The sequence below is a fragment of the Lepisma saccharinum genome, chromosome 20, assembly GCF_977018435.1.
Source record: "Lepisma saccharinum chromosome 20, izLepSacc3.1, whole genome shotgun sequence".
Classification (NCBI taxonomy): Eukaryota; Metazoa; Arthropoda; class Insecta; order Zygentoma; family Lepismatidae; genus Lepisma; species Lepisma saccharinum.
This window is the reverse complement of record NC_139248.1, coordinates 42,362,607-42,389,178: the sequence shown is the minus strand read 5'-3', so window position 1 is coordinate 42,389,178 and position 26,572 is coordinate 42,362,607. Positions and strand designations below refer to the sequence as shown.

The window sequence follows — 26,572 nt, the reverse complement described above, 5'->3', positions numbered from 1 at the left end:
ATTACAAGAAGAATTCACCAGCACGTTGGAAGAAATTAAATCCAAGTTGCAGACTTTGGAAGATACAATGACGAACCTACCATCGTCGGACGAACTGCAGGTCATCGGTAAAAGCGTCGCGAACATAAAAATTCAATTGGAGGCCTATCAAGATTTCGAACACATTCAAACCACCATCGCTACGCTTCAGGCGTCCTTGGAATTGATCAACGAAGAAATTAAAAATATTCACGCTGAAGCGAGAGCGTTGACGAGCATTCAAGACACGTTGAGCACGGTTCAGCAGAAGATCGAATATTTAGAAAATTTGAACGTCGAAACGAATCTCGCTCATTTTCATCACGTACTCGACAACATACAGGGTGACTTGGAATCATTACGGACGAGCGTGCCTTCGAGCGAAGATTTGGAAAAATTGAAAACGGCGGTGACGGCACTATCCGAATCGAGCGACATCAAAAGTTCATTGAGCGATCTCGAGAGTAAAGTGGCCAATCTCCCCACCTCCAAAGAATTGCACGCTTTGAAAAGAAACATATCTCGAATGCTGAAACGACTGGAAACGGAAACGGCGAACGTGGAAGAGATTCGGGACGAAATTAGTTCGCTGGTGTCGACGCTGCCCACTTTGCAGAGCGTCGCCGACCTTCACACGCAGTTTACAGAGATGCGAAGCATCGTGAACGATCTTACCGAGAAGAGCTCGAAATTGAATCAAGTCGAGAACCTTCAGAACATCGTCGTCAACATCAGAGATCAAGTCGGAGTGCTGGAATCCACGCAGGAATCGACGCTGACCTCTTTCGGTGCCAAGTTGCAAGAACTCAACGAAAACTACAAGCAGTTGAACGTGGAAGTGAAAATCAAACCGTCGTTTTCTGCCGTAGCGGATACCATAATCGAGCATTTGCTGCCCATCGAAAATAAACTCGGACAAGTTCACAGTAATCTGCTCGGCGTCGACACTAAATTCGCTAAACTGCATTCTCTGCAAGCCATCGAAATCAACAGCGTACCCAATCAACAGAGAATCTCCACGTTCGTCGAAGGTAACAAACTGTACATGTTGCATCCTTATCATCCGTACTACAAGTTTCTCCTCGATGGCACGATTCAGATAAACGAATTTTCGTACTGGTCTCACGGCAGAAAAGCTAGCGTTCCCACCATGACTTTGATATCGAATCGTGGTGTCCAGAAAGCAGGAAATATTCCTCTGGCACGTTGGAACGAAACGCGCAACATATATGAAATACACGAAGACGAAGATCTTACCGTTTTCGACGTGAGTGCCGGCGATAAGCTGATCATTCAAAACACGAGCGAGGTGCCACCTTCTTTGAATCCCATCACGCTTGTGCTTCTCTTGAAACGTAATCTCTAAAAAAATGTCTAGGCAAGCCATCGTCGAAGAATTGCATAAACCTGCACGCCGCAACTACGAACGTTTGGCTGTGGTAACCAAGGGCATCGACGACCTCTGGCAAAGCGACCCCGTGGAGATGAGCAGTGGCAATTTGAAAAACGTTCATAAATTGAACAAGGGCAACAAGTACCTTCTCACCGTCATAGACACGTTTTCGAAATTCGCATGGGCTCTACCTTTGAAGGCGAAAACGGGAACGTGCGTCACGGAAGCATTCAAATTAATTTTTCGCGAAAGCGGTGGCAGGCGACCACGGTTTCTGCAAACGGACAACGATAAGGAATTTTACAACGCTGTATTCCAAAAGTTTATTCAAAAACACAAGATTCGACATATTTCGACCTTCAGTCACATCAAAGCCAGCATCGTGGAAAGATTCAATCGAACCTTGAAAACACACATGTGGAAACGATTCACGCTTCGGGGAAATTACAAATGGGTCGACATCCTGCCGGAACTCGTCGACACCTATAATCACACGGTACACAGAACAATAGGCATGAAGCCAGCCGACGTTACCAAGTCCGACGAGCAGCGTTTAATTTCTACAGTTTACTGTCCAAAGTACACTCCCACGACAAAAAAAGCTAAATACAAAATTGGAGACCAGGTGAGGATCAGCAAATTCAAACGCACCTTCGAGAAGGGATTCACAAAAAATTGGAGCACAGAACTTTTTACCGTGGTTCGAGTTCTACCCGGAAACCGACACACGTATATAATAAAAGATAGTAGCGACGAGATTTTGAAAGGAAGATTTTACGAAGAGGAACTCTCTAAAACGAAACACCCCGACACGTACCTCATCGAAAAAGTATTGCGTAGGAAAGGTGACAAACTGTTTGTCAAATGGCAAGGGGCTTCCGGAAAAGAGTTGGATCGACGCGAACGAAGTGATCTTGTGAGTACGTGGAACGTGGTGAAGCGTCTACCGGATCCGGAAAGTCAAACGAAGAAAAAGAACGGCGAGTTGCTTCCCGACAGCATCCGCTGTCTGATCGTAGGTCCTTCGGGGTGTGGGAAAACGACACTGCTCGTGGACAATTTTCTCCTCGCACCGAATTGGTTAGATTGGAAGAACAGGCACCTGTACGTGTTCTCGAAAAGTTTGGAGCAATCTAAATACTAGCAACTGATGAAACTGTACGATGGTCTGGACATTGCAACGTTCGCCTCGGAGTAGAGCAGATTGGACAGTTCTGCGCCCTCTTGTGAGGAGCTGAAGTGAGGCTCGCCTTAATGGATTTTTCTCGTAAGGCATGAGCTCTATTTGATGGCGCAGTGTTGCTAGCTTCTTACTCGAAAAAATCACCAAGGTTTTTGGGGTAACCTAACCTAAAACAAGGAGCTGGCAACCTTTTTCTCGCAGTGTTGCCAGCTTCTCACTCGAAAAAATCACCAAGGTTTTTGGTTTAACCTAACCTAAAGCAAGGAGCTGGCAACCTTGCTTGAGGCTTGCCTTACAGTGCATAAAGCAAGGTTGCCAACCTACTGGTGCTTTTGCCATGGCTTTTTAAAAAAAAAAGAGAGAGAGGAGAGAGAGAGGGAAGAGTTAAACAACCGACAGCCTACCTACAGCTTTTTTTTTCTTGGTCTAACCTAACCTAAAGCAAGGAGCTGGCAATCTTGCTTGAGGCTTCTTAATAGTTTGCTCTTGTAAGGCATAAGCTCTATTTTCTCGCAGTGTTGCCAATATTTTACTCGAAAAAAATCACCAAAGTTCTTGGTCTAACCTAACCTAAAGCAAGAAGCTGGCAATTTTGCTTGAGAGTTCTGCAACCGAAAATGGGACTCGCAGTGTTGTTAACTCCTCACTCGAAAAAAATCACCAAGGTTTTTTGTCTTGGTCTAACCTAACCTAAAGCAAGAAGCTGGCAATCTTGCTTGAGGCTTGCCTTACAGTGCATAAAGCAAAATTGCCAACCTACTGGTATTTTTGCCATGGCCTTTTACAAAAAAGAGAGAGGAGAGAAAGAGGTGAGAGAGAGAGGAGAGAGAGAGAGAGAGGAGAGAGAGAGGGAAGAGTTAAACAACCGACAGCTGCCAACACCCAACCTAACCTAACCTAACCTCACCCACTCTAACCTAACCTAACCTAACCTAACCTATTCTAACCTAACCTAACCTAACCTAACCTAACCCACTCTAACCTAACCTAACCTAACCTAACCTAACCTAACCTAAAGCAAGGAGCTGGCAATTTTACTTAAGACTTGCCTTACAGTGCATAAAGCAAGGTTGCCAACCTACTGGTACTTTTGCCATAGCTTTTTACAAAAAAGAGAGAGAAGAGAGAGAGGGAAGAGTTAAACAACCGACAGCCTACCTACAGCTTTTTTGGTCTAACCTAGCCTAAAGCAAGGAGCTGGCAACCTTACTTAAGGCATGCCTTACAGTGCATAAAGCAATTTTTGCCAACCTACATATACTAAACAAAGAGAGCCGGCAACAAATATGTACTGCCGTAAAAAAGAGAGAGAGATATGGGTGGATGGTAATATAGTATGTGCGTGCGTGTGTGCGTATAATATGTAGCATTATTAACTAGAGTGTGTTGGCAATTTACTTACAACTAAAAAAATAGAGATGCCAACGTTGCTGTAAGATGAAAAGAGAAAAAGATTTATGGCTGGCAACGGTAATGAGCGAATGCGCCATATCGTAAACGTTGCAACGTTTAGAAAGTCGTTAATTTTGTTTCTGTATTTTCCGTCGTTGGGTTTCCTCGTCATGTCGATCGTCGCGAATCCGAAATCGTCACTGTTCCAGCAAGAAGAGCAACGTTCCGAAAATTGATTGATCAACAGGCCGTTGAGTTTAGTTCGAGAAAGACGAGGTTTTCGGATTGTACCCAACCATGGAACTCAACGAGGGCGTGGTTTGGAAAATCGGAAAATCGAAAGTCACGTTCGAGGGTGAAAGTCAATTTGGGTGAGAAAAACAGCTGGAACAGGTATCCCGGTACGGTTGGACTGTGGGAACTCATCACCAAAAAAGCAGCCAAGAGATTACACAGACGAAGATTACCAAAGTTACAAGGAAATTTTGATCATGACGGATGCCTTGTACCAAAACAACGACGCTACGCAGAATCGCGTCAAATCTAGCAGCGGCGAAAAAATACAAGAACCTCATCAAGCCGATATGGAACCAGGTCAAAACAGGCAGCGGCGTCAAACTCTACAACAACCTGCCCAAAGAGTTTGTGTGGGTTGACGACGTGCGCAAGCTCATAGACAGGTTGTTGGTTATTGCAGGAGAGGAGAATGCAGGCAACAGCAACTTTCGCAACGAGAAGGTAGGAATTGTGGACATGGTTAGCTCCAAGCTTGCCAACTTCATTGTGAATGACGACAAAAGCATAGGGTACCTCATCAAAATCATCAACACCCTACCTCCAAAATTTTGGAACGTGGCCGAAGGTCGAGGTCTCGTGAACGACATCATCAACAAGCTACCCTTCAAGATACACTTGCCAGGTTACTTGTACCGCGGCCCCGGTACCAAACTCGAACAGCGACTAAAAAAAGGCGACAAGGGTGTGAATCCCCTGGATGCTGCATGCAAGGATCACGATATTGCCTACAATACCAATACCGATCTCGATGTACGTCATGATGCTGACAGAAAGTTAGAGCACGCAGCTTTCGGGGGACTCGTCAGCAGAGACATCTCGCTGGGCGAACGGGTCGCCGCATTAGGTACGACCATCGCCATGAACACAAAACAAAAAAAAATAGGGTGGGGTCTATAAATAACAACCTACCCGAACTGCTCTGTAAAAAAATAATCAAGATATGATCACCAAATCCTCTGACGGCATCCCAGGGAGTCACAAGCAGACAGGTATTATCGCTACGTTCAAACCAAACTCTGAGTTCATGGAGTCAATTATCTACACACCCTCCCCACCGATATACTTTCCTGTATCTCGTAATCGCATAGACAACATAGAATTAGCAGTGACAAACAAAAAAAGGGAGGTGGTTGATTTTGCAGGAGCCGCGACCACTGCCGTCGTGGAGATTAACATATAATAAATAGCCATCATGGAACAAATCGAAAGTTACGAGTTGCAGTCCTTCCCTCCCAACCGTCGCACGTTTGCCAACCTTAACGAAGCGAATCGAGAGATAGAATACGATGTGGACATCGGGGATGGATTCATTCACCCTCACAGAGCTGATTTGTACGTCAAGTTTGATGTAGTGAAGAGAGACAACAGCGAAGCATTTCTTGCCAACGCAAACCTAAGACTCGTAGATAATTTTGTGCCGTACCTATTCTCGCAGGTGGAAGTTAGAAAACACGGCACCGTCATCGATAGGGTTGACTACCCCGGGATTACCTCGACTGCCGTGGGAACACTGAAACTCTCCAAGACCGATGCAGCATACTACCAGGCAGGGGGATTCGAAGCAGGTACAAAAATCAAAACTCAAAGTCACACAGTACTGTTTCCCATGCGTCTGCTGCCCGGTTTCTTCTCGGACTACAAGGAGATCATGTGGAAGGGTGGTTTGCGTGTTACTTTTCGCAGAGCTGCCAACGACAACGACGCACTGATGCGATACAGCACTTTGGGCCCGGACGGGACTACCTTGCTTCCCAACACACTACCCGACGCTGCCAAGTGTATTGTAAGGTCAATGGAGCTGCGCGTGCCAGTGGTAGAATACGAATCAAACTATGCTCTCAAGTACAAAGCCGACATCCTGAAGAATCCTCAAGTGTCCATTCAGTTTTATGGCTACCAGTGTGTGCAAAAACCTGCTTCCGGCAATCATTTCGAATTTGACGTAACCACGCAATTCAACAACATTCGGTACGACATGCCCGAGTTTGCAGTCGTATTCTTCCAGACAGGAAGAGGTAACAATCAGGAGAAAAATTCAAGCCAGTTCGACAACTGCAAGATTAAGAACATTTACCTCAAAAATGGCAGGAACGAAGTTTTCCCACGTGAGAACTACAACCTAAACATCGCAGAAGAGGACTACCTGAAACTGTACGAGGCGTACACAGCTTACAAACGAGTGACTTCCGGTAACGTGGACGTGTACTACAATCCAAACGAGTTCATAGCTCGCAGACCCATGTTCCTCATCAACACATCTAAAAGAAAGCAGGTGGTTGTTAACGATCGCACCAACATCAAGATTGTGTGCGAGTTCCACGATGCCTTGCCTGCCGACACTCTGTGTAGCGTCATCCTCATCGCGGAGAAAACTTTTGTGTATGATGCCAGGAACGAGCGAGTAACCGAACAGTTTTAAGAAAAAAAAATATATACTAACCAAAAATCCTTTGTTAACCTGCAACGCTGTGTCCAGGATGTACTGCAAGAAGTGGAGGTTGATAATAAAACATCTTCTTACAATATATATACACACTGCCTGTCAACACCTTGTTTTGTGGTCAATCTGAAAATATAATAAAATTAAATCATGCTTGAGCGCGCAATATTGATACGCCCTAGTGAGTTGGCAACATTAGTAGACCCAAATGGAGAATTCTGCGACCGAAAATAAGGCTCGGTGAGGCTCGCCTTAATAGTTTGCTCTTGTAAGGCATAAGCCTTATTTTCTCGCAGTGTTGCCAACATCTTACTCGAAAAAATCACCAAGGTTTCTCTCCACGTTCCACTACATAGGATATCCTCGGGCAAGGCATCGTGAAACTCGCAGACGATCTTGATGTTGGTTCGATCGTTGACCACAACCTTCTTTCTCTTAGATGTGTTGATGACGGTCATGGGTCTCCGTGCTTTGAATTCGCTGGGCGTGTAGTACATGTCCACGCTTCCCTCGGTCACGCGTTTGTAAGCCGAGAACGCTTCGTAAAGTTTGAGGTAATCGTTTTTGGTCACGTCGAGGTTGTAATTCTCGTGCGGGAACACTTCGTTTCTACTGTTCTTCAGATAAACATTCTTGATCTTGCAGTCGTCAAACTTGCTGGAATCTTTTTCCTGATTTTTGTCCCTCCCGGTCTGAAAAAGCACTACGATGAAATCTGGCATGTCGAACTGTATGTTGTTGAACTGCGTCGCATCAGTGCATCAGTGCGTCGTTGTTGTTGGCAGCTCTTCGAAACGTAACGCGCAGTCCTCTCTTCCACATAATCTCCTTGTAGTCCGAGAAGAATCCCGGAAGCAAACGCATGGGAAAGAGCACCGTGTGACTTCTCGTCGATATTTTGGTTCCCGCTTCGAATCCCCCGGCCTGGTAGTACGCTGCGTCCGTTTTGGATAATTTCAACGTTCCCACCGCCGTCGACGTGATGCCTGGATAATCTATTCTGTCGATGACGGTGTTGTGTTTCCTCACCTCCACCTGCGAGAACAGGTGAGGCACGAAGTTGTCCACGAGTATCAAATTTGCTGCTGCGGGAAACGCGTATCCGCTTTTCTTCTTCACCACGTCGAATTCAAGGTAGAGGTCTGCTCTGTGAGGATGAACAAACCCGTCCCCTACGTCCACGTCGTATTCGATCTCTCTGTTCGCTTCGTTCAAATTTCCGAACATAGGTTCTATTCATATTTTTACTCACGTATAGGTGTACGTGATGAATCAGCAAACAGATTTCTTCTAAGTCTTACCGTTTCCAAGATAACGCCACTTCCGGTCGCCATTTTCGATTTCTGAGCATAGGTTCTATTCATATTTTACTCACGTATAGGCGTACGTGATGAATCACCAAACAGATTTTTCCTAAGTCTTACCGTTTTCAAGATAACCCCACTTCCGGTTGCTATTTTGGATTTCCGAACATAGGTTCTATTCATACTTTTACTCACGTATAGGTGTACATGAAAAATCCGCAAACAGAATTTTCCTAAGTCTTACCGTTTCCAAGATAATCCCACTTCCGGTCGCCATTTTCGATTTCCGAACATAGATTCTATTCATACTTTTACTCACGTATAGGTGTACGTGATGAATCCGCAAACAGATTTCTCCTAAGTCTTACCGTTTCCTAGATAACCCCACTTCCGGTCGCCATTTTGGATTTCCGAACATAGGTTCTATTCATATTTTTCTCACATATAGGTGTACGTGATGAATCAGCAAACAGATTTCTCCTAAGTCTTACCGTTTCAAAGATAATCCCACTTCCGGTCGCCATTTTCGATTTCCGAACATAGATTCTATTCATACTTTTACTCACGTATAGGTGTACGTGATGAATCCGAAAACAGATTTCTCCTAAGTCTTGCCGTTTCCAAGATAACCCCACTTCCGGTCGCCATTTTCGATTTCCGAACATAGGTTCTATTCATACTTTTACTCACGTATAGGTGTACGTGATGAATCCGAAAACATATTTTTTCTAAGTTTTACCGTTTCCTAGATAACCCCACTTCCGGTCGCCATTTTCGATTTCCGAACATAGGTTCTATTCATATTTTTACTCACGTATAGGTGTACGTGATGAATCCGAAAACAGATTTTTTCTAAGTCTTGCCGTTTCCAAGATAACCCCACTTCCGGTCGCCATTTTGGATTTTCGAGCATAGGTTCTATTTATACTTTTTCTCACGTATAGGTGTACGTGATAAATCCGCAAACAGATTTTTCCTAAGTTTTACTGTTTCCTAGATAACCCCACTTCCGGTCGCCATTTTGGATTTCCGAACATAGGTTCTATTCATACTTTTTCTCACATATAGGCGTACGTGATGAATCCGCAAACAGATTTTTTTGCTAAGTCATGAATTGGAGGGTTCTATGACAAACTATATTAATTCTCGTAAGAGAACAGAACGTGTCCTACGGGGCAAGTTAAGGGGGCATGTGCATGGCCAAAGTAGCAGCTGGCCTCTCCCCTTTCAACGTGAACTTGGGAGTGGCGCAAATTCCACGCCGGAACAGGCATTCTGCCCGGTACGGAAGTTGATGTTTATCGCAGCGTTACAAATCCAACCGGTTGTACGGAAGCTGATCTTCACGTGTATTTTTCACGAGACACGCTAAACGCCACGTGCATACGCAAGATCATGGCCTTGCGTAAAAAAATCAAAAAATTTAAAAACAATAAGACTTTACCGCCAGGCAAACTGCTCGAAATGGACGTCAAACAGAACACAGCTAAATTGATGATGAATAGCATGTATGGTCAGATGTACGAATTGAAAAACATTCCAGAAGAGATTCGCCCGCACGTCAATCAATTCTACGTTCGAAGGCCATACGGGAAAACCTTTACTTTTTTGGTTGGGCACCACGCCAGGGGGGCCAGGAATCCTAAAAAACAACAATTATTATTTTGTCTGTTTGCTTGCGTCACAATACACGCGCACGCGTGTGTGTGTGTGTGTGTGTGTGGCACATCGTTCCCCCGAGAGAGGTTTACAAAAGTTACGATATACAAACATTGGCCCCCGGGAGTTGGAAAATTACGATATGGCGCATTCGCTCATTACCGTTGCCAGCCATAAATCTCTTTCTCTTTTCATCTTACAGCAACGTTGGCATCTCTATTTTTTTAGTTGTAAGTAAATTGCCAACACACTCTAGTTAATAATGCTACATATTATACGCACACACGCACGCACATACTATATTACCATCCACCCATATCTCTCTCTCTTTTTTACGGCAGTACATATTTGTTGCCGGCTCTCTTTGTTTAGTATATGTAGGTTGGCAAAAATTGCTTTATGCACTGTAAGGCATGCCTTAAGTAAGGTTGCCAGCTCCTTGCTTTAGGCTAGGTTAGACCAAAAAAGCTGTAGGTAGGCTGTCGGTTGTTTAACTCTTCCCTCTCTCTCTTCTCTCTCTTTTTTGTAAAAAGCTATGGCAAAAGTACCAGTAGGTTGGCAACCTTGCTTTATGCACTGTAAGGCAAGTCTTAAGTAAAATTGCCAGCTCCTTGCTTTAGGTTAGGTTAGGTTAGGTTAGGTTAGGTTAGGTTAGAGTGGGTTAGGTTAGGTTAGGTTAGGTTAGGTTAGAATAGGTTAGGTTAGGTTAGGTTAGGTTAGAGTGGGTGAGGTTAGGTTAGGTTAGGTTGGGTGTTGGCAGCTGTCGGTTGTTTAACTCTTCCCTCTCTCTCTCCTCTCTCTCTCTCTCTCCTCTCTCTCTCACCTCTTTCTCTCCTCTCTCTTTTTTGTAAAAGGCCATGGCAAAAATACCAGTAGGTTGGCAATTTTGCTTTATGCACTGTAAGGCAAGCCTCAAGCAAGATTGCCAGCTTCTTGCTTTAGGTTAGGTTAGACCAAGACAAAAAACCTTGGTGATTTTTTTCGAGTGAGGAGTTAACAACACTGCGAGTCCCATTTTCGGTTGCAGAACTCTCAAGCAAAATTGCCAGCTTCTTGCTTTAGGTTAGGTTAGACCAAGAACTTTGGTGATTTTTTTCGAGTAAAATATTGGCAACACTGCGAGAAAATAGAGCTTATGCCTTACAAGAGCAAACTATTAAGAAGCCTCAAGCAAGATTGCCAGCTCCTTGCTTTAGGTTAGGTTAGACCAAGAAAAAAAAAGCTGTAGGTAGGCTGTCGGTTGTTTAACTCTTCCCTCTCTCTCTCCTCTCTCTCTTTTTTTTTGTAAAAAGCCATGGCAAAAGCACCAGTAGGTTGGCAACCTTGCTTTATGCACTGTAAGGCAAGCCTCAAGCAAGGTTGCCAGCTCCTTGCTTTAGGTTAGGTTAAACCAAAAACCTTGGTGATTTTTTCGAGTGAGAAGCTGGCAACACTGCGAGAAAAAGGTTGCCAGCTCCTTGTTTTAGGTTAGGTTACCCCAAAAACCTTGGTGATTTTTTCGAGTAAGAAGCTAGCAACACTGCGCCATCAAATAGAGCTCATGCCTTACGAGAAAAATCCATTAAGGCGAGCCTCACTTCAGCTCCTCACAAGAGGGCGCAGAACTGTCCAATCTGCTCTACTCCTCGGAAATAAAACCACTCGACGATTGTCGTGAAAATTCAGTCGTCGTGTTCGACGACGCCATCCTGGAAAATCAAAATGAAATTCGCAACTTTTTCACGCAAGGTCGTCACAAAGGAATGGATTGTTTTTACCTAGCTCAAACGTTTTCCAAAATTCCAAAACAGTTAGTGCGCGACAACGCTAATTTCATATGTTTGTTTCGTCAAGATCACACCAACCTCAAGCACGCGTACGATGACTACGTAGGCGGAGACATGAACTACAATCAATTTTCGGAACGCTGCTGCTCTACTTGCTGGAACGGTGACGATTTCGGATTCGCGACGATCGACATGACGAGGAAACCCAACGACGGAAAATACAGAAACAAAATCAACGACTTTCTGAACGTTGCAACGTTGTGAGAAACGACGTATATAAATAACGTCATGACGAAACGAAAAATCGAAGACGAAAATCTCAAGCTTCGCGATTACCTCGCGAAACGCTTCAAAGGTTGGAAATCCGAGAATCGCGGATTCTACGAAGAGAAGAAACGTCAGGATCAACCTGTGATCGATGCCATCAGCAGTCTAGGTAAAGAAATTAAAAGTGTCACGGAACAAAATATAAATTTGATTAATGAACTTGTACCGCTCGCAGCTAAAAGTTACGCCGTACCCACGCCCATTTCGAGCATTCCTTCGACGCCGTTCGAACTGAAGGATGCACCTGCACGACGTCGAGCCATTGGTAGCACGTCGTCTTCGGATAAAATCGAGTTGGGACCTTTGACACGAGACTACCTGAGCACGAGGAAATTCGACAAGGATGAAGTGTTCGGATTGTATCCCAGCATGGAAACCAGCGAAGGCGGCGGTGTGGTGTGGAAGATTGGGAAATCGAAGGTGACCTTCGAAGGCAACGACATTAAAGTTAATTTAGGCGACAAGGATAGTTGGAACAGGTATCCGGGTACGGTGGGACTGTGGGAACTCGTCGCCAAAAAGCAGCCGAAAGATTACACCGACGAAGATTACCAAAGTTACAAGGAAATTCTGGTCATGACGGATGCCTTGTACCAGAACAACGACGCCTCGCAGAATAGGGTGAAATCGAGCAGCGGCGAGAAGTACAGGAATCTCATCAAACCGATTTGGAACCAGGTCAAAACGGGCAGCGGCGTCAAACGCTACAACACGTTACCCAAAGAATTCGTTTGGGTGGACGACGTGAGGAAGCTCGTGGACCGATTGTTGGTGATAGCCGGCGAAGAGAATGCAGGCAACCGTAATTTCTACAACGAGAAGGTTGGCATCGTGGACATGATCAGCACGAAACTTTCCAACTTCATCGTGAACGACGACAAGGGCATAGGTTACCTGATCAAAATCATCAACACGCTGCCTCCGAAATTCTGGAACGTGGCCGAAGGAAAGGGACTCGTGAACGACATCATCAACAAGTTACCTTTCGAGATGCATCTACCTGGCTACCAGTACTGCGGACCGGGTACCAAACTCGAGAAAAGATTGGAGAGAGGAGACAAGGGTGTGAATCCGTTGGATGCGGCATGCAAAGATCACGACATCGCCTACAACACCACGCAGACGGATCTGGATGCACGTCACGAAGCAGACAGAAAGTTAGAGCACGCAGCTTTCGAAAGGTTTGTGAGCAGAGACGCATCGCTGGGTGAACGGGTCGCCGCACTAGGCACCACCATCGCCATGAACACGAAACAAAAATTGGGGTGGGGTATATAAATAACATAGAGTAAAAAATAATAATAATAACAACATGTCTCGCATAACTGATTTGCCGCACGAATTACTATCTAAAATATTCAAAAAAGTAGTAAACGGAGATGTAGGAAAACTTGTAATCATAGCAAGAACAACGCCGGAATTTCGAATTCCGTGTGAAATAGTTCTCAAGGACCGTCTTCGGGAGATCAGTGGCCTGAGGTGCGGTGATCTCAACATTCTGCTTTTGGCCGCAGGGGAGAAATTAAACGATAGGTTCGATGAATTGCACGAGGCAAGGCAGGGAAGAAGATGGTACACAGTAGATTGGTACAAGTCTATGCAGGAGACGGAAGATATCATTACGCACATCATCGCGTTTTCCGAAGCACGGACTTTCTTCCTCTGTTAAAAATAATAATATATATACGTGTCAAAAAAAAAAAAAAAACTTGATATATAAATAAATAATCTTCGGTATATATAAATAACACACATCGTGAAAAAACAATTAAATTTCTCTCTAACACTTTGAAATTTTTTTTGATATGACGACTGAAAAAATAAGTGATCTCCAAGCATTAAAACAAATGCTAAATTTGTCAGTCGAGTATGTAAAAATTCAGGAATTGGAAGTCGACAAACCTTACACGATAACTTCCGGTTCAATCGTTTCTACCCAGTATGGTCCCAAGGTACGCCTGTTGCTCAACGCACAATACAGTCTATTTTTACCAGATCGATACGCTAACATGTTATCTGACGAGAAGCTATCTATTTTAATCGAGAACAAAACTCGAATTGTGTACAAGGGGACAAAGGAACTTCTTGGCAAGAAAACAAAGCACGTAATAGAATTTGTGTAACGACTGCGAGGCCTTGAAAATATATAAATAACATACCGTAAAAAACTACACAAGAAAAAATCTCAGAATATATATATAAATAACATACCGTGAAAATAACACATAGAGCATCAACATGAAGCCCAAGGGTGTCGTGTACCAGATACCATATTCGAATCTAAAAAATCTAGGTGCTCTCGATGGGTTACTCACCAAGAAACAACGCGAGAAGAAACGTTCTTGCTTGTCGGAAGGACACGGAATGAAATTGCTGCTCAGCACACCTCAATTGAAAAGATTGCAGCGTTCGCGGAAACAGCAAAAGATCGGAGGTTTCATATTCAGCATCCCGGCCATCCTGGCGGCATTGGGGGCCGTTGGAAGTTTGGCCGGCGGAAGTGCCGCCATCGCGAAAACAGTCATCGACTCGAAGAAGAACAAGGCCGAGTTGGAAGAACAGAAACGTCACAACCTGGCCATGGAGAAGAAAGGGAAGGGCGTGATGAAAAAGTTTAAAAAAAAGAAACAGAAGCACTCACCAACCGAGACATTGAATCTCTGATCGAACCGTTACAAATCAAACACTTCAGAGGAGTTTTCATGTCCGACTCGTTACCTTCAAGCGTCAAAAGAAGAGAATGCGGAGTAGTCAACTTGGACGGTCAAGAAAATCCAGGCACGCATTGGATATGTTACCACAAAAACGATGATAAAGCATTCGTTTTCGATTCTTTCGGAGGTGTTCCACCTACAAATTTAATTTATTATCTGAAAACGAACAAAACCTCCATATACTACAACGACGAACGCATTCAAGATTTCGGAGACGTGAACTGCGGTCATCTCTGCCTCTCCGTGCTCGCGTTTCTCTCTAAAATAAATAACCCTACGATCGAGGATTTCCAGAAAGCATTGTGGAACCTCAAACAGCATCACTAGGATGGGCGTGTTCCATCTCACGAGCGAATCTTCGATCTTGAAACTCACGCTGCACGACGACATCGTCTATCCTAAATCCGTGGCTCTGCGTGCATTCTACAGCATGTACCTCATACCCAATGTTACGCAGCACAACATCAAAATTAGCGTCGGAAGCGAACATATCGTCGTCACGCCAGGACAATACAATCTTTCCACTTTGCAAGCTCAGTTACCCAAAGGCACATGCCTTTCTCAAAATTCGGTCACGCACAGAGTGGAAATCCTGTCGGCGACGGAGACCGTGGACCTGGGCACCATAGGAGAACTTTTAGGTTTCGAGAACAACACAAAACTCGAAGCTGGCATCAAGCACGTAGCAACCAACATTCCTAAATTCTTGGCCATAGAGACTCTGAACGTACACTGCAACGTGGCGGAAGGTATGATCACGAAATCTTCGGACGGATTGTTAGGAAGTCACAAGCAGACGGGAATCATAGCCACTTTCAAACCAAGTTCCGAGTTCATGGAACCGATCATCTACACGCCCTCTTCGCCGATCTATTTTCCAGTATGTCGCAACCGCATAGACGACATAGAGTTGGTGGTGACGAACGAGAAAGGAGACGTGGTGGATTTCGCAGGTGCCACTACGACGGCCATCGTGGAGATCAACGTATAATAAATAACCATACATAGTGAAAATGGAGCAAATCGAAAGTTACGAATTGCAATCTTTCCCTCCCAACCGTCGCACGTTCGCCAATCTGAACGAAGCGAACAGGGAGATCGAATACGACGTGGACGTAGGCGACGGGTTCGTTCATCCTCACAGAGCGGACCTCTACCTTCAATTCGACGTGGTGAAGAAAGAAAGCGGAGACGCGTTTCCCGCAGCAGCAAACTTGATACTCGTGGACAACTTCGTGCCTCACCTGTTCTCGCAGGTGGAGGTGAGGAAACACAACACCGTCATCGACAGAATAGATTATCCTGGCATCACGTCGACAGCGGTGGGAACGTTGAAATTTTCCAAAACGGACGCAGCGTACTACCAGGCCGGGGGATTCGAAGCCGGGATCAAAATATCGACGAGAAGTCACACGGTGCTCTTTCCCATGCGTCTGCTGCCTGGTTTCTTCTCGGACTACAAGGAGATCATGTGGAAGGGGGGACTGCGCGTTACGTTTCGAAGAGCGGCCAACGACAACGACGCACTGATGCGATACGCTACTTTGGGTCCGGACGGCACCACGCCGATAGCCAACACTTTACCCGAAGCAGCGAAATGCGTCATCCGGAGCATGGAATTGAGAATGCCGGTGGTGGAATACGAAACGAATTACGCCCTCAAGTACAAAGCGGAGATCTTGAAAAGTCCGCAGGTGCCGATTCACTTTCACGGTTACCAGTGCGTACAGAAGATGGCGTCCGGAAGTCACATGGAATTCGACGTGACGACGCAGTTCAACAACATACAGTTCGACATGCCAGATTTCGTCGTAGTGCTCTTTCAGACCGGGAGGGACAAGAATCAGGAAAAAGATTCCAGCAAGTTCGACGACTGCAAGATCAAGAATGTTTATCTGAAGAATGGACGCAACGAAGTGTTCCCGCGCGAGAATTACAACCTCGACGTGACCAAAGACGATTACCTCAAACTTTACGAAGCTTACACAGCTTACAAACGCGTGACCGAGGGAAGCGTGGACATGTACTACACGCCCAGCGAGTTCAAAGCACGGAGACCCATGACCGTCATCAACACATCTAAGAGAAAGAAGGTTGTGGTCAACGATCGAACCAACATCAAGATCGTCTGCGAGTTCCACGATGCCTTGCCCGAGGATACCCTATGCAGTGTCATCCTGATTGCAGAGAAGTCCTTCGCCTACGACGTGAAGAACGAGAGGGTCACAGAGCAGTTTTAACAAGTTTTTTAACATCTTTTCTTGCACAATAAGTAATTTTTTGTACTAGCACAATCAGTTACAATAGCACAATACGAATTTCACTAGTTCAGATCAGTTACAAATGTCAATTTTATTAGTTATCAGTTACAATATCTTTTTGCACTATAGCACGAGACAATCAGAAAATTTGCACAAAAAAATTTGTTGTTGTTTTTACACGTGAAAATTAACAATAACATTTTTTTTTATTGTTTCAGATGCTGTCGAAACATCAAAAACACATACACACACACTAGAAAAAAAGCATGCAACTTTATTTGTAACACGCACATATATATATAAGAAAATATTATAATAAACATAATTATTTTTATCTATATCTCACAATAAAACTCTATATCCAAAAATATCACAACATCAAATAACACTAGAGTCGTTAGTACACGTTGCATGCATTACGGAGGTCCTCTGTAGGGTTTCATGGAAGTTTGGGGAAAAAAAAAAAAAACACGTGAAACTCTATAGAGGTGCGGTAATCTATAACCGCAGCCATTAGAAAACTTTTACATTTTTGGTTGGGCACCACGCACCTTGGCGAGGTTATAGGGGCCAGGCATCCTAAAAAACAACAATTATTATTTTGTTTGTTTGTTTGTGTTACAATACATATGTGCGTGTGCGTGCGTGCGTGCGTGTGTGCGTGTGTGTGTGTGTGTGTGCGCGGCACATCGTTCCCCCGAGAAAGGTTTACAAAGGTCGCGATATACAAACATTGGCCCCCCGGGAGTTGGAAAATTACGATATGGCACATTCGCTCATTACCGTTCCCAGCTATAAGTTTTTCTCTCTCTCTAGCCCTTGCCAACTAAAAAAAAGTGTAGGTAGGAGTTAGTAACACTGCGAGAAAATAGAAATCATGCCTTACAAAAAAAAACCATTAAGGCGATTTTTATTTGATGACGTTGAACCCGTGTAGTGTTCCCATCCATCCATCTCTCTCTTTTACGGCAGTGCCCGCTTTCCTTGTTTAGTATATGTAGGTTGGCAAAAATTGCTTTATGCACTGTAAAGCAAACCTCAAGCAAAATTGCCAGCCCCTTGCTTTAGGTTAGGTTAGACAAAAAAAAGCTGTAGGTAGGCTGTCGGTTGTTTAACTCTTCCCTCTCTCTCTCTCTCTCCTCTCTCTCTTTTTTTGTAAAAAGCCATGGCAAAAGTACCAGTAGGTTGGCAACCTTGCTTTATGCACTGTAAAACAAGCCTCAAGCAAGGTTGCCAGCTTCTTGCTTTAGGTTAGGTTAGGTCAAGAAAAAAAAACCTTGGTGATTTTTTTCGAGTAGGTGTTGGCAACACTGCGAGCCCCACTTCCGGTTGCAGAACTCTCAAGCAAGATTGCCAGCTCCTTGCTTTAGGTTAGGTTAGACCAAAAAAAACCTTGGTGATTTTTTCGAGTAAGAAGTTGGCAACACTGCGAGCCCCCTGAGCCCCACTTCCGGTTTGTGAACTCTCAAGCAAGATTGCCAGCTCCTTGCTTTAGGTTAGGTTAGACCAAGAAAAACCTTGGTGATTTTTTCGAATAAGCAGCTGGCAACACTGCGAGCCCCCTGAGCCCCAAATGAGGGCGTAGAACCCGTCCACCTGCACTACTAAAGAAGTTGACGTGGTGGAGTGGTCAAGTCAATTATCGCAACAATTGGTCTGAGGTGTTCGTACGGTGATACGGCCAATTTGTGCAGTGTGCCAGTGTTAAACAAAAACGATACTTGCAGTTCCAGCTCCCTATTACGCAGATGGTTGCGTATACGACCCAGCAGCTAGCAGACATGCATCTCATGTATGGGGAGGCACGTGGTAATAGCCGTGAGGCAAGGCGTCTTTATGGAGAATGCTTTCCACATAGACGTCTTCCGTCTCACGCCTTCTTTCAGGTAGTGGACAGTCGACTGCGTGAAACAGGGTCAGTGTTACCACTGCGGCAAGAAGTTGGAAGAAGCCGAAGTGTACGCACACATCAGTTTGCAGAAGATGTGTTAATAGCGGTCGCAGAACATCCTGGCACCAGTACGCGCGTGCTCGCTCGGGCACGAAACACGTCTCATGTGAATGTTTGGCGAGTGTTGTCAGAGGAAGGAATGCACCCTTTTAAACTGCAGAAAGTACAAGAACTGTTACCTCATGACTTTCGCCCTCGTATGGAGTTTTGCCAATGGTTGTTGCATCAGCTGGACACAAACCCTCACTTCGGGGCAAACGTATTGTGGACAGATGAAGCCATTTTCACCAGGATGGATGTTTTCAATAGTAGAAACAGTCATGTCTGGGACTTTGACAACCCACATGCACTTTTTGTGGCCCATCACCAGCACATGTTTTCAGTGAATGTGTAGTGCGGGATAGTACATGATCATTTAATTGGACCATACATTATCCCTGTTCGCCTGAATGGTCGCACGTGAGGATCTGCCTGAACTGTTGGAGACCGTACCTTTGGCACTGCGGCAAGAAATGTGCTACCAACACGATGGGGCACCAGCTCATTACGATTGTAACATACGATATTTCCTGCATGACGTGTTTCACAATAGCTTCATTGGTAGGGATGAGCCTGTGCCTTGGCCACCGAGGTTGCCAGATCTCAACCCTCTCGATTTTTTCTTCTGGGGAGAAATGAAAACCCTCGTATAAGACACACCTGTCACATCAGCTGAGAACCTCATTGCTCACATCAACGTCGCCGCCGCGACGGTAGCAGATACACCTGGCTTGTTTGCTCGTACTCGACAATCCTTGATTCGTTGCTATCATCTCTGCGTAGAAGTGAACTGCAGACATTTTGAAAACCATCTGTGATTATCGCCCTCGGCAAATCCCAGTGAGAATACTCTTGGTATTGCTCCCCACCCCCTCTGTGTGGGGAATGTGACATCTTCAGTTGGTGTACAGTGACACACACTGTCTGTGCGTAAGACATTGTAGCATTTGTTGTTTGTTGTGTGTGTGTGTGGGGGGGGTATTACGTAGTTGTCGCGTGTAAAAATACATGTTGTCGCAATCATCTGATATTGTGTTTTTCTTTCCCTCCTCCTGGTGGAGTAATGTGTCTCTCGTATGCCACATGACATGATTCGTTCATTCCTGGCGTGTAACTGGGGTACGCCAGCATGCTCAACTTTTCGGATTTTGTGTTTCGTGCTCATGTTTTGATGTTTGAGGTCGGGATGTGTTGTCTTTAACGCATTTCTCATTGTCACGGTCATTATTGCTGCATTGCATACCCTTTCCACGCATTGTTCTTGCTGGAAATCCCCAATTCCTTTGAGGACTCCATTGCGCATGCGTGCAGTGAACTTTTCATAGTGACTTCCGGACTGAGCACACACGAATCCTTTATGATTCCCTTGGAAACGCCTCTCTCTGTGATAGTATTCGTCCCAGTTAGGTGTGACGTTCACTTTGTCACCTTTTGCGAGGCTCCTATCTTGGAAACGAAGCCTCAGTCGTAAAAATGGAACTCACACTTTTTGCTTGTTTTCGTGTGAGAAATCACCTCCCAAGCGTTGTAAACGACCTTTAGAAACAGCTTGTATATATATTATGCGTAACAAACGTTTGAAAATAATAAGTATTGTGATTGATTGATTGATTTGCTTTATTTTACTTCGCTTTTTGTGCCACTTTTGGCTAATTTGCGAAGATGGGGATGAGTGATGACATGATGAAATTAATGAATAGACACTCACAAACATCCATGTTCATGCCGGGATTCGAACCCAGGATCGCTGGCGTCGTAGCGCGAGGGCCGGCTAATAATGATTGTGAAAATAAGTGTTTTAAACAGAATGTGATAATCATATCCTCAATCAATAGTTACATATAAAGTATTATTTTCTATAATTATATAAACAAAATATAGTTTGAGGTATCGTGATATATATATACGTTACTGTTCTCAGAGCTACTTAATTGTAATTATAATTTTTGAAAAGTTTACTTAAGTGTGTTTATTCTTACGGGTCCCTAATATTGTCCCCACCAGAAAAGGAAAAGAATCGGTATCTGTGATTTGCTTAGTTTTGGGCCCCCCAAATATCAGATGAAATCGGTGGCTATTTGCGAACCAACACGGGGTATAGATGTCTCCAGCACTTCAATAGGTGTTTTGTTGCACCAGTTGTTGTGGCTACTAAATTTGCCACCATTTTGGCGACTGGACTGCATATTTTTAAGAATGTGAATTCTTTTTTTCACTTTTTGAATTTTGCACTGAATATACAGTCCACCGGCAATAAAATTGGGACACCTGGATTCTGAAATACTCGTTTCTCTACAAGGATTTAATGTGTGTTGTGTAAGTCGATGACTATGGTAGAAGTTTCGATTGAAAATCTGCTATTAAAATCCACTTATTGCCGTAGAGTTAGGCTACACACACACCGCCTTGCAAGAAAGCAAGTATTTGAGGGTGTATGGGTCCGATTTGTATTGCCGGTGACTGTACAAGCATTGCGTATAAGGAGGCAAGTTATGAGCCACAGGATAGTAATTTTCTGCAACTTTTGAAATCATATATTGTATGAGTGTGTCCATGCTTTCCACGTTAAAACAACAAATCCATGAGAAAAGCAACGCTCAATTTAGTCTAATATCCTCAATATTATTGAGTTCGAGCTTTTGCGCAGAGAAGGGCTAACCGGGACTGAAACTGCAGTTTAAAGTGGGATCCGAGCCACTATGTGCCTCCACCAGGCATCGAACCCGGGCCTCTTGATTTCAAGGCCATCGGGGAGGCCCTCATCGGTATTTTTCCTGCTTAAAAATAATTTGTACAAAATGCAATAATGGGTTAACTTACTTGACGACGGAGTCACAAGGATTGGCGTTGCTCTTTGTTCTTGTTCGAAGGTTCCTGGCTCGAACCAGAACAACCACCAACCGCTCTTCCCCCGCGTCGTACTCCAGAGAGAACCAAATCCTCCCCAAATGGTCCTCGGGGTAATCGGACTCCTCGTCCAGCGACACCGTCTTGTAGAGATCTGGGTTGATGGCGCCTGCATGAAGAAATGAGCCCATAAAGTAATATGTCTACAGAGAATATACATGTGAAGGGAACGGATTGTTATGTAAACATATATCATCATGTGGTGCTAAGATTATTGTTATTTAGTATTATCTTTACGGATCGTTGTATGTAAGCTCATATTGTACACATTTTTGCTATTTTTACATAACATTTCTATATTTTCAAACATTTTCCCAAATATATTTAATTATTTATTTAACAAGAATTCCAAATACAGAGTTAACCATTTTATATTGGAATGTATAACAGTAGAAAAGAATAATAAAATAACAATAAAATAATAACATAAACAAAAATTACATCACATAAAGACCCTTAGACGTTTTTGTACAATGGCCTTTTAAAACGTGCCTGATTATCAAAAATGTATATTTCATCTGTTAACATGTTGAATGGGCTGGGTAGTCTGTAGAGCAAGGAACGTTGGATGAGGCTTAACCTTGGCTTCTGAGAAGCGAAAAGTTGAGTGCTTCTTGTTTTGCGAAATGGCACTCGGAAGTTAATTTCCTGAAGAAGGCGGTCGCTTCTGATGTCACCATTAACAATTTTATGAAGGAATACATGGTCTGCCAATTTATGTCTCTCGTGAGGTGGTTGGATATTTAACATTTCCAGAAGAACAGCGTTTTGTACGTGTTTAGTGGATGGAATTCGGTAACGAACAATGGCCAGGAAGAAATTTAAAACAGAATTTAGTCTATCTAAATTTGAAGGGCATGCCATGGACCAGATCGGAGAACAGTATTCAATTTTAGTAGAAACGAAAGATTTGTAAAAAATGCTGAGAGCAGACAGGTTCTTCATTTCGGTAAAACGTTAGAGTAGACCCGGAATACGAATGGAACCCTTCGTAACTGCGGAGATGTGTTCAGAAAAGGAAAGTTTCTCATCAAAGATGACACCGAGGTCCTTCTGTGTGGCAACTCTTTGAACACAATTATTATTTATGAAGTATTTTGTGTTGAATGTGTTGCATGCTATTTCTATATTTTTTTTCTTGAAAAATTAAAGTTTTCCCGTTCATCTGTATTCTGTTCGTCTTGTACTCCCTGTTTATTTTAAACCTTGACAATAATTCTTGTCAACAATAGAGAATGTAAGTTTAAGTTTTCACCGCGAAATCCATCGCATATTTTAAAATTACTCTCATTACCTTAAGCTTAACGCCCACTGAGACGCTGTGAAACGTGGCAACTGAACGAAATTGACGCATTTCCGGCCTCTTAGTGGGCGATATCCTTTAAGATAACCTGCAGACTTCTGGCACGGACATTTCCGCTTCGGTTCCGCGTGCTTCCCTGTGGTGAATGTTACACCATTTGATTTCAATAGAAGCGACAATAGAAGTAAGCTTTATGCGACATTGAACGCAGTTTCAGTCATTATAAATCTGGCTTTAGATTTAGAGAAGATTCAGTTTCAGGAAATAAAATAAATTTGGTAATATATTGTTTTGCTAACAAAAAAAAGGCAAATTTTGTATTTGAACATTGCATTACAAATAATGTCATGTAAGCCTAGTTTTGGTGGAAAGTAAAGACATTTTGTATTGGAATTTTGCATTATGATTAATGTCATGTAAAGCTACATTTTATTTGGCTGGATGAGCCACTTGCTTAGTGAAAAATATTTTTCACGGTTGTAAGTAGATTTTTAATTGCATATTTTAATTAATATAAATATATATTTACATATCAAACACATTTTAGTACATGTAAATCCGTTCCCTGATTACAACAAAAACAAACACAGTAGTGGTGAGTAATTCTATAATACTTGTCAGAATGTTAGTGACAATGATCCTTGTTTGGCATGCAATCTGTAGAGAATATATATCTTTCATATCTTTCAGTTTACCTTTTCTCTACTTTCACGCTACATTTCGAGAGATCCTCTCATCTCTTGCTTTCACGTGAACGTTCTTCACCTTTATGTTTGTAGTTATCTTGTTGTATGTCGATTTTCTGAATCGTCTGGCTAATTGAAACGTTGCTTCTTTGTGTATCGGCACAACTGAAGATGAAAATAGGCTGCATACATGATTTTCAAATAGGTAAAGTAAGTAGTTTCACATTTCTTTTTGTTTTAAATATGGGGTGTGGTTGCACTTCTGATTGAACTTAGATGGAAAATCGAATTACGTATATTTTCAAGGAAATCTATTTTCTTTCAGAGGGAGATAATTGCACATTATTATTATTTATTAACAACTGGAAGAAAACTTTAATGTAATATAATATTACATAATTCATCCCTCATTCTGTTCTACAAATACCTATATTTTCCAAGCTTCACTTTCACCGTTAGCTCTGTTGAATTTTCAGTTTTCATTCAAATTATTTCTTTCTCATTTTGCAACACGTTTCGCTACTTTTATGGAACCAATATTCAGATAAAATAATGTTTGCTTGACGTGTACAGTCGAAGAAAGAATTACCTGGGCCACGGGACCTAGAATTTCGTAAAGTCTTAAAGCCTGTTGTTTATGCAACCCAAATAACAAAATATTCGCTTAAGTTTGTCTGGTGGATCTGGGTTCTCGGGAAGGATTGAGTATTGATAGCATGAGTCACATGACTCATGTCCCAGCCACAACAAACAGCTCGGTGCTACGAGGCCTCCAGAAGAAAATTTCAGGAACTGGTTTCTTGACAAGAGCTACTCGTAAGGAAATATTCTATCGAGTGATTAATTAGAGTCATTGTCAAGAAGGTTCACTGAAATGATGGTTCTCATCACAGACCACATGCCAAACGTTAATTGATTTAGTATAGTTTATACACTGGACCTACAGATTAAAGTGGTATCCGAACAAAATATTCCTCTATCTGGTATTGAATTCGAAAGCCTTTGATTACATGTCGAAGACGTTACCACTACGCCATCGGAGAGGCAATGGAACGCCTTGAGAAAGAGACGAGTGAAACCATATTTGGCGTAAATTTTAAAAATAAGACAATATTTTGTGGTCACAGTTTAGAACAGTGGGAGAGGCATAAATTAAGTAGAAATAACTGAAACAGAAATAAAAGCGAAACAAATTTTATCCATAATATTCTGCAGTCACTTCAGTCGTGTTCAAGGAATGCTACCTTTAAAGAGAGCTGTGATCTCTAATTTGTCTTTTCCCCTTCCTTTGGGCCCAGGATTCCTTCTGTCACGATTGGTCTAAAACTAATGAATGCGACGTTAATTAAACAATCCAAACAACGAAACAATGCACAATAAACTGCACAAAACAACATTTCAATTGTTTTCGAATCGGAAAACAATTGAGATGCAGTAAAATGAAGCAAGAAGCAGTAATCAACTGGGAATTTGGTACGGTATAGAATTAAATCGGTGAAGATGTTCCATTTGATTGGATTTTTGTTATATAGTGTCGCTATTCTTTCACTTTTGGCAAATAGCGACGATGAAGATGAGTAGTGAGTGATGATATGATGACATTGATTAACGGACACTCACCAAGAACACCCATGGCCAAGCCGAGATTCGAACCAGGGGCCCATGCTGTCGTAGCGCGCTGTGTAACCACTCCGCCACGGAGGTTGGTTAGGAGTGGACATTATACCATATTTTGTGTGCGCAATTGGGATCAATCAATGGAATGACTAGGCATATTATATTATTAATATATTCATATCATAATATCACGTCATATTATTCGGCAAGAAGTAACACCAGAGACATTCAATCTTGCATTATTGCCTTTCAACTATTTCTTCGTCTTCAGGTTAATAACATCAATAAGAGAAATTATGAAACAAATGATAATGAATGTGGGATATTGACAGTTATTTCGAATTACCTGACACAAGCAACATTAAGCAGACTCGGTGGGCAAGCTCATTAAGTGGTCAACCTTCGATCTCGTCACCAAAGTTCCCGGATTTGAGTACCGTCCTTGTCACAGGTGTTTGAGTATTTCGTCATTAATTTCATGTAATGGTCACTCGTCCACGACTCGAAACAAAAGAGATGTTACGTAACAAAAATAATAAAAATAAACATGATCGAAGCGTACTTATTTCATCTCTCACGAAATCTCCTACAAAACCGGGATATATGAAATATATGTATCTTCACATACGTTTTCGATTTCTATATTTAACTAGCCGAGACCGAGAACGGGAGAGCAATTTTCAATTCGAGAAACCGAGAGACGGAGACACTGTAAAGTCTTGTTTCTTTCTTGACATCTCCCTAATTGAGTTGTTGTTCTGTTTGTTATTGGCTTTGTATTGGCAATTATTGTCATTATTCTTCCCCTGTAGGTAAACCATTACGACGATTTATGATGAAGTAGAGCAGATAAAAGGGCAAGAACAAGAGAGTCATGCCTGTCATGCACTTCAACCCAGAACCTTACGTAACGAGATTTGAAATTCTGGAGAAGGCATCCGTGTTTCGCTTGGCTTTCTCTCCCCTCTAATTCTGTTACTTTATCATACACGTATAATTAAAATGGATCTGAGAAAATATGATGCGATCCATAATTGTGTTGGTTAGATGCAACATATGTGAATTCCAACATGGAATAAATTATTATTTTTTGTTTCGTATATGGTTGAACATGAAATTTTCTTACACTGTGACAATTTATGATTTTAGTTTTTCTCTTCTGCACATATAAGCTAATCGGGACTGGACCTTCAGCTTTAAATGGGATACGAACCACTACGTGCCTCCACCGTGTATCGAACCCGGGATCCCTTGATTATAAGGTGACGACGTTATCACTACGCCCCGTGACAAAATGTTATTCACTCGATCTCTA

At 43.0% G+C, this 26,572-nt stretch overlaps 1 protein-coding gene across 1 annotated transcript in view; it reads right to left on the bottom strand.

Moving 5' to 3' along the window:
• LOC146003441 (synaptotagmin-15-like) overlaps nt 1-26,572 on the bottom strand; it is a 311,110-nt gene that overhangs the window by 248,408 nt on the left and 36,130 nt on the right. Inside the window, exon 2 of the mRNA XM_083141723.1 lies at nt 21,565-21,760. Coding sequence (XP_082997849.1) covers nt 21,565-21,760 — 196 coding nt within the window. The remainder of the gene's footprint in view (nt 1-21,564; nt 21,761-26,572) is intronic.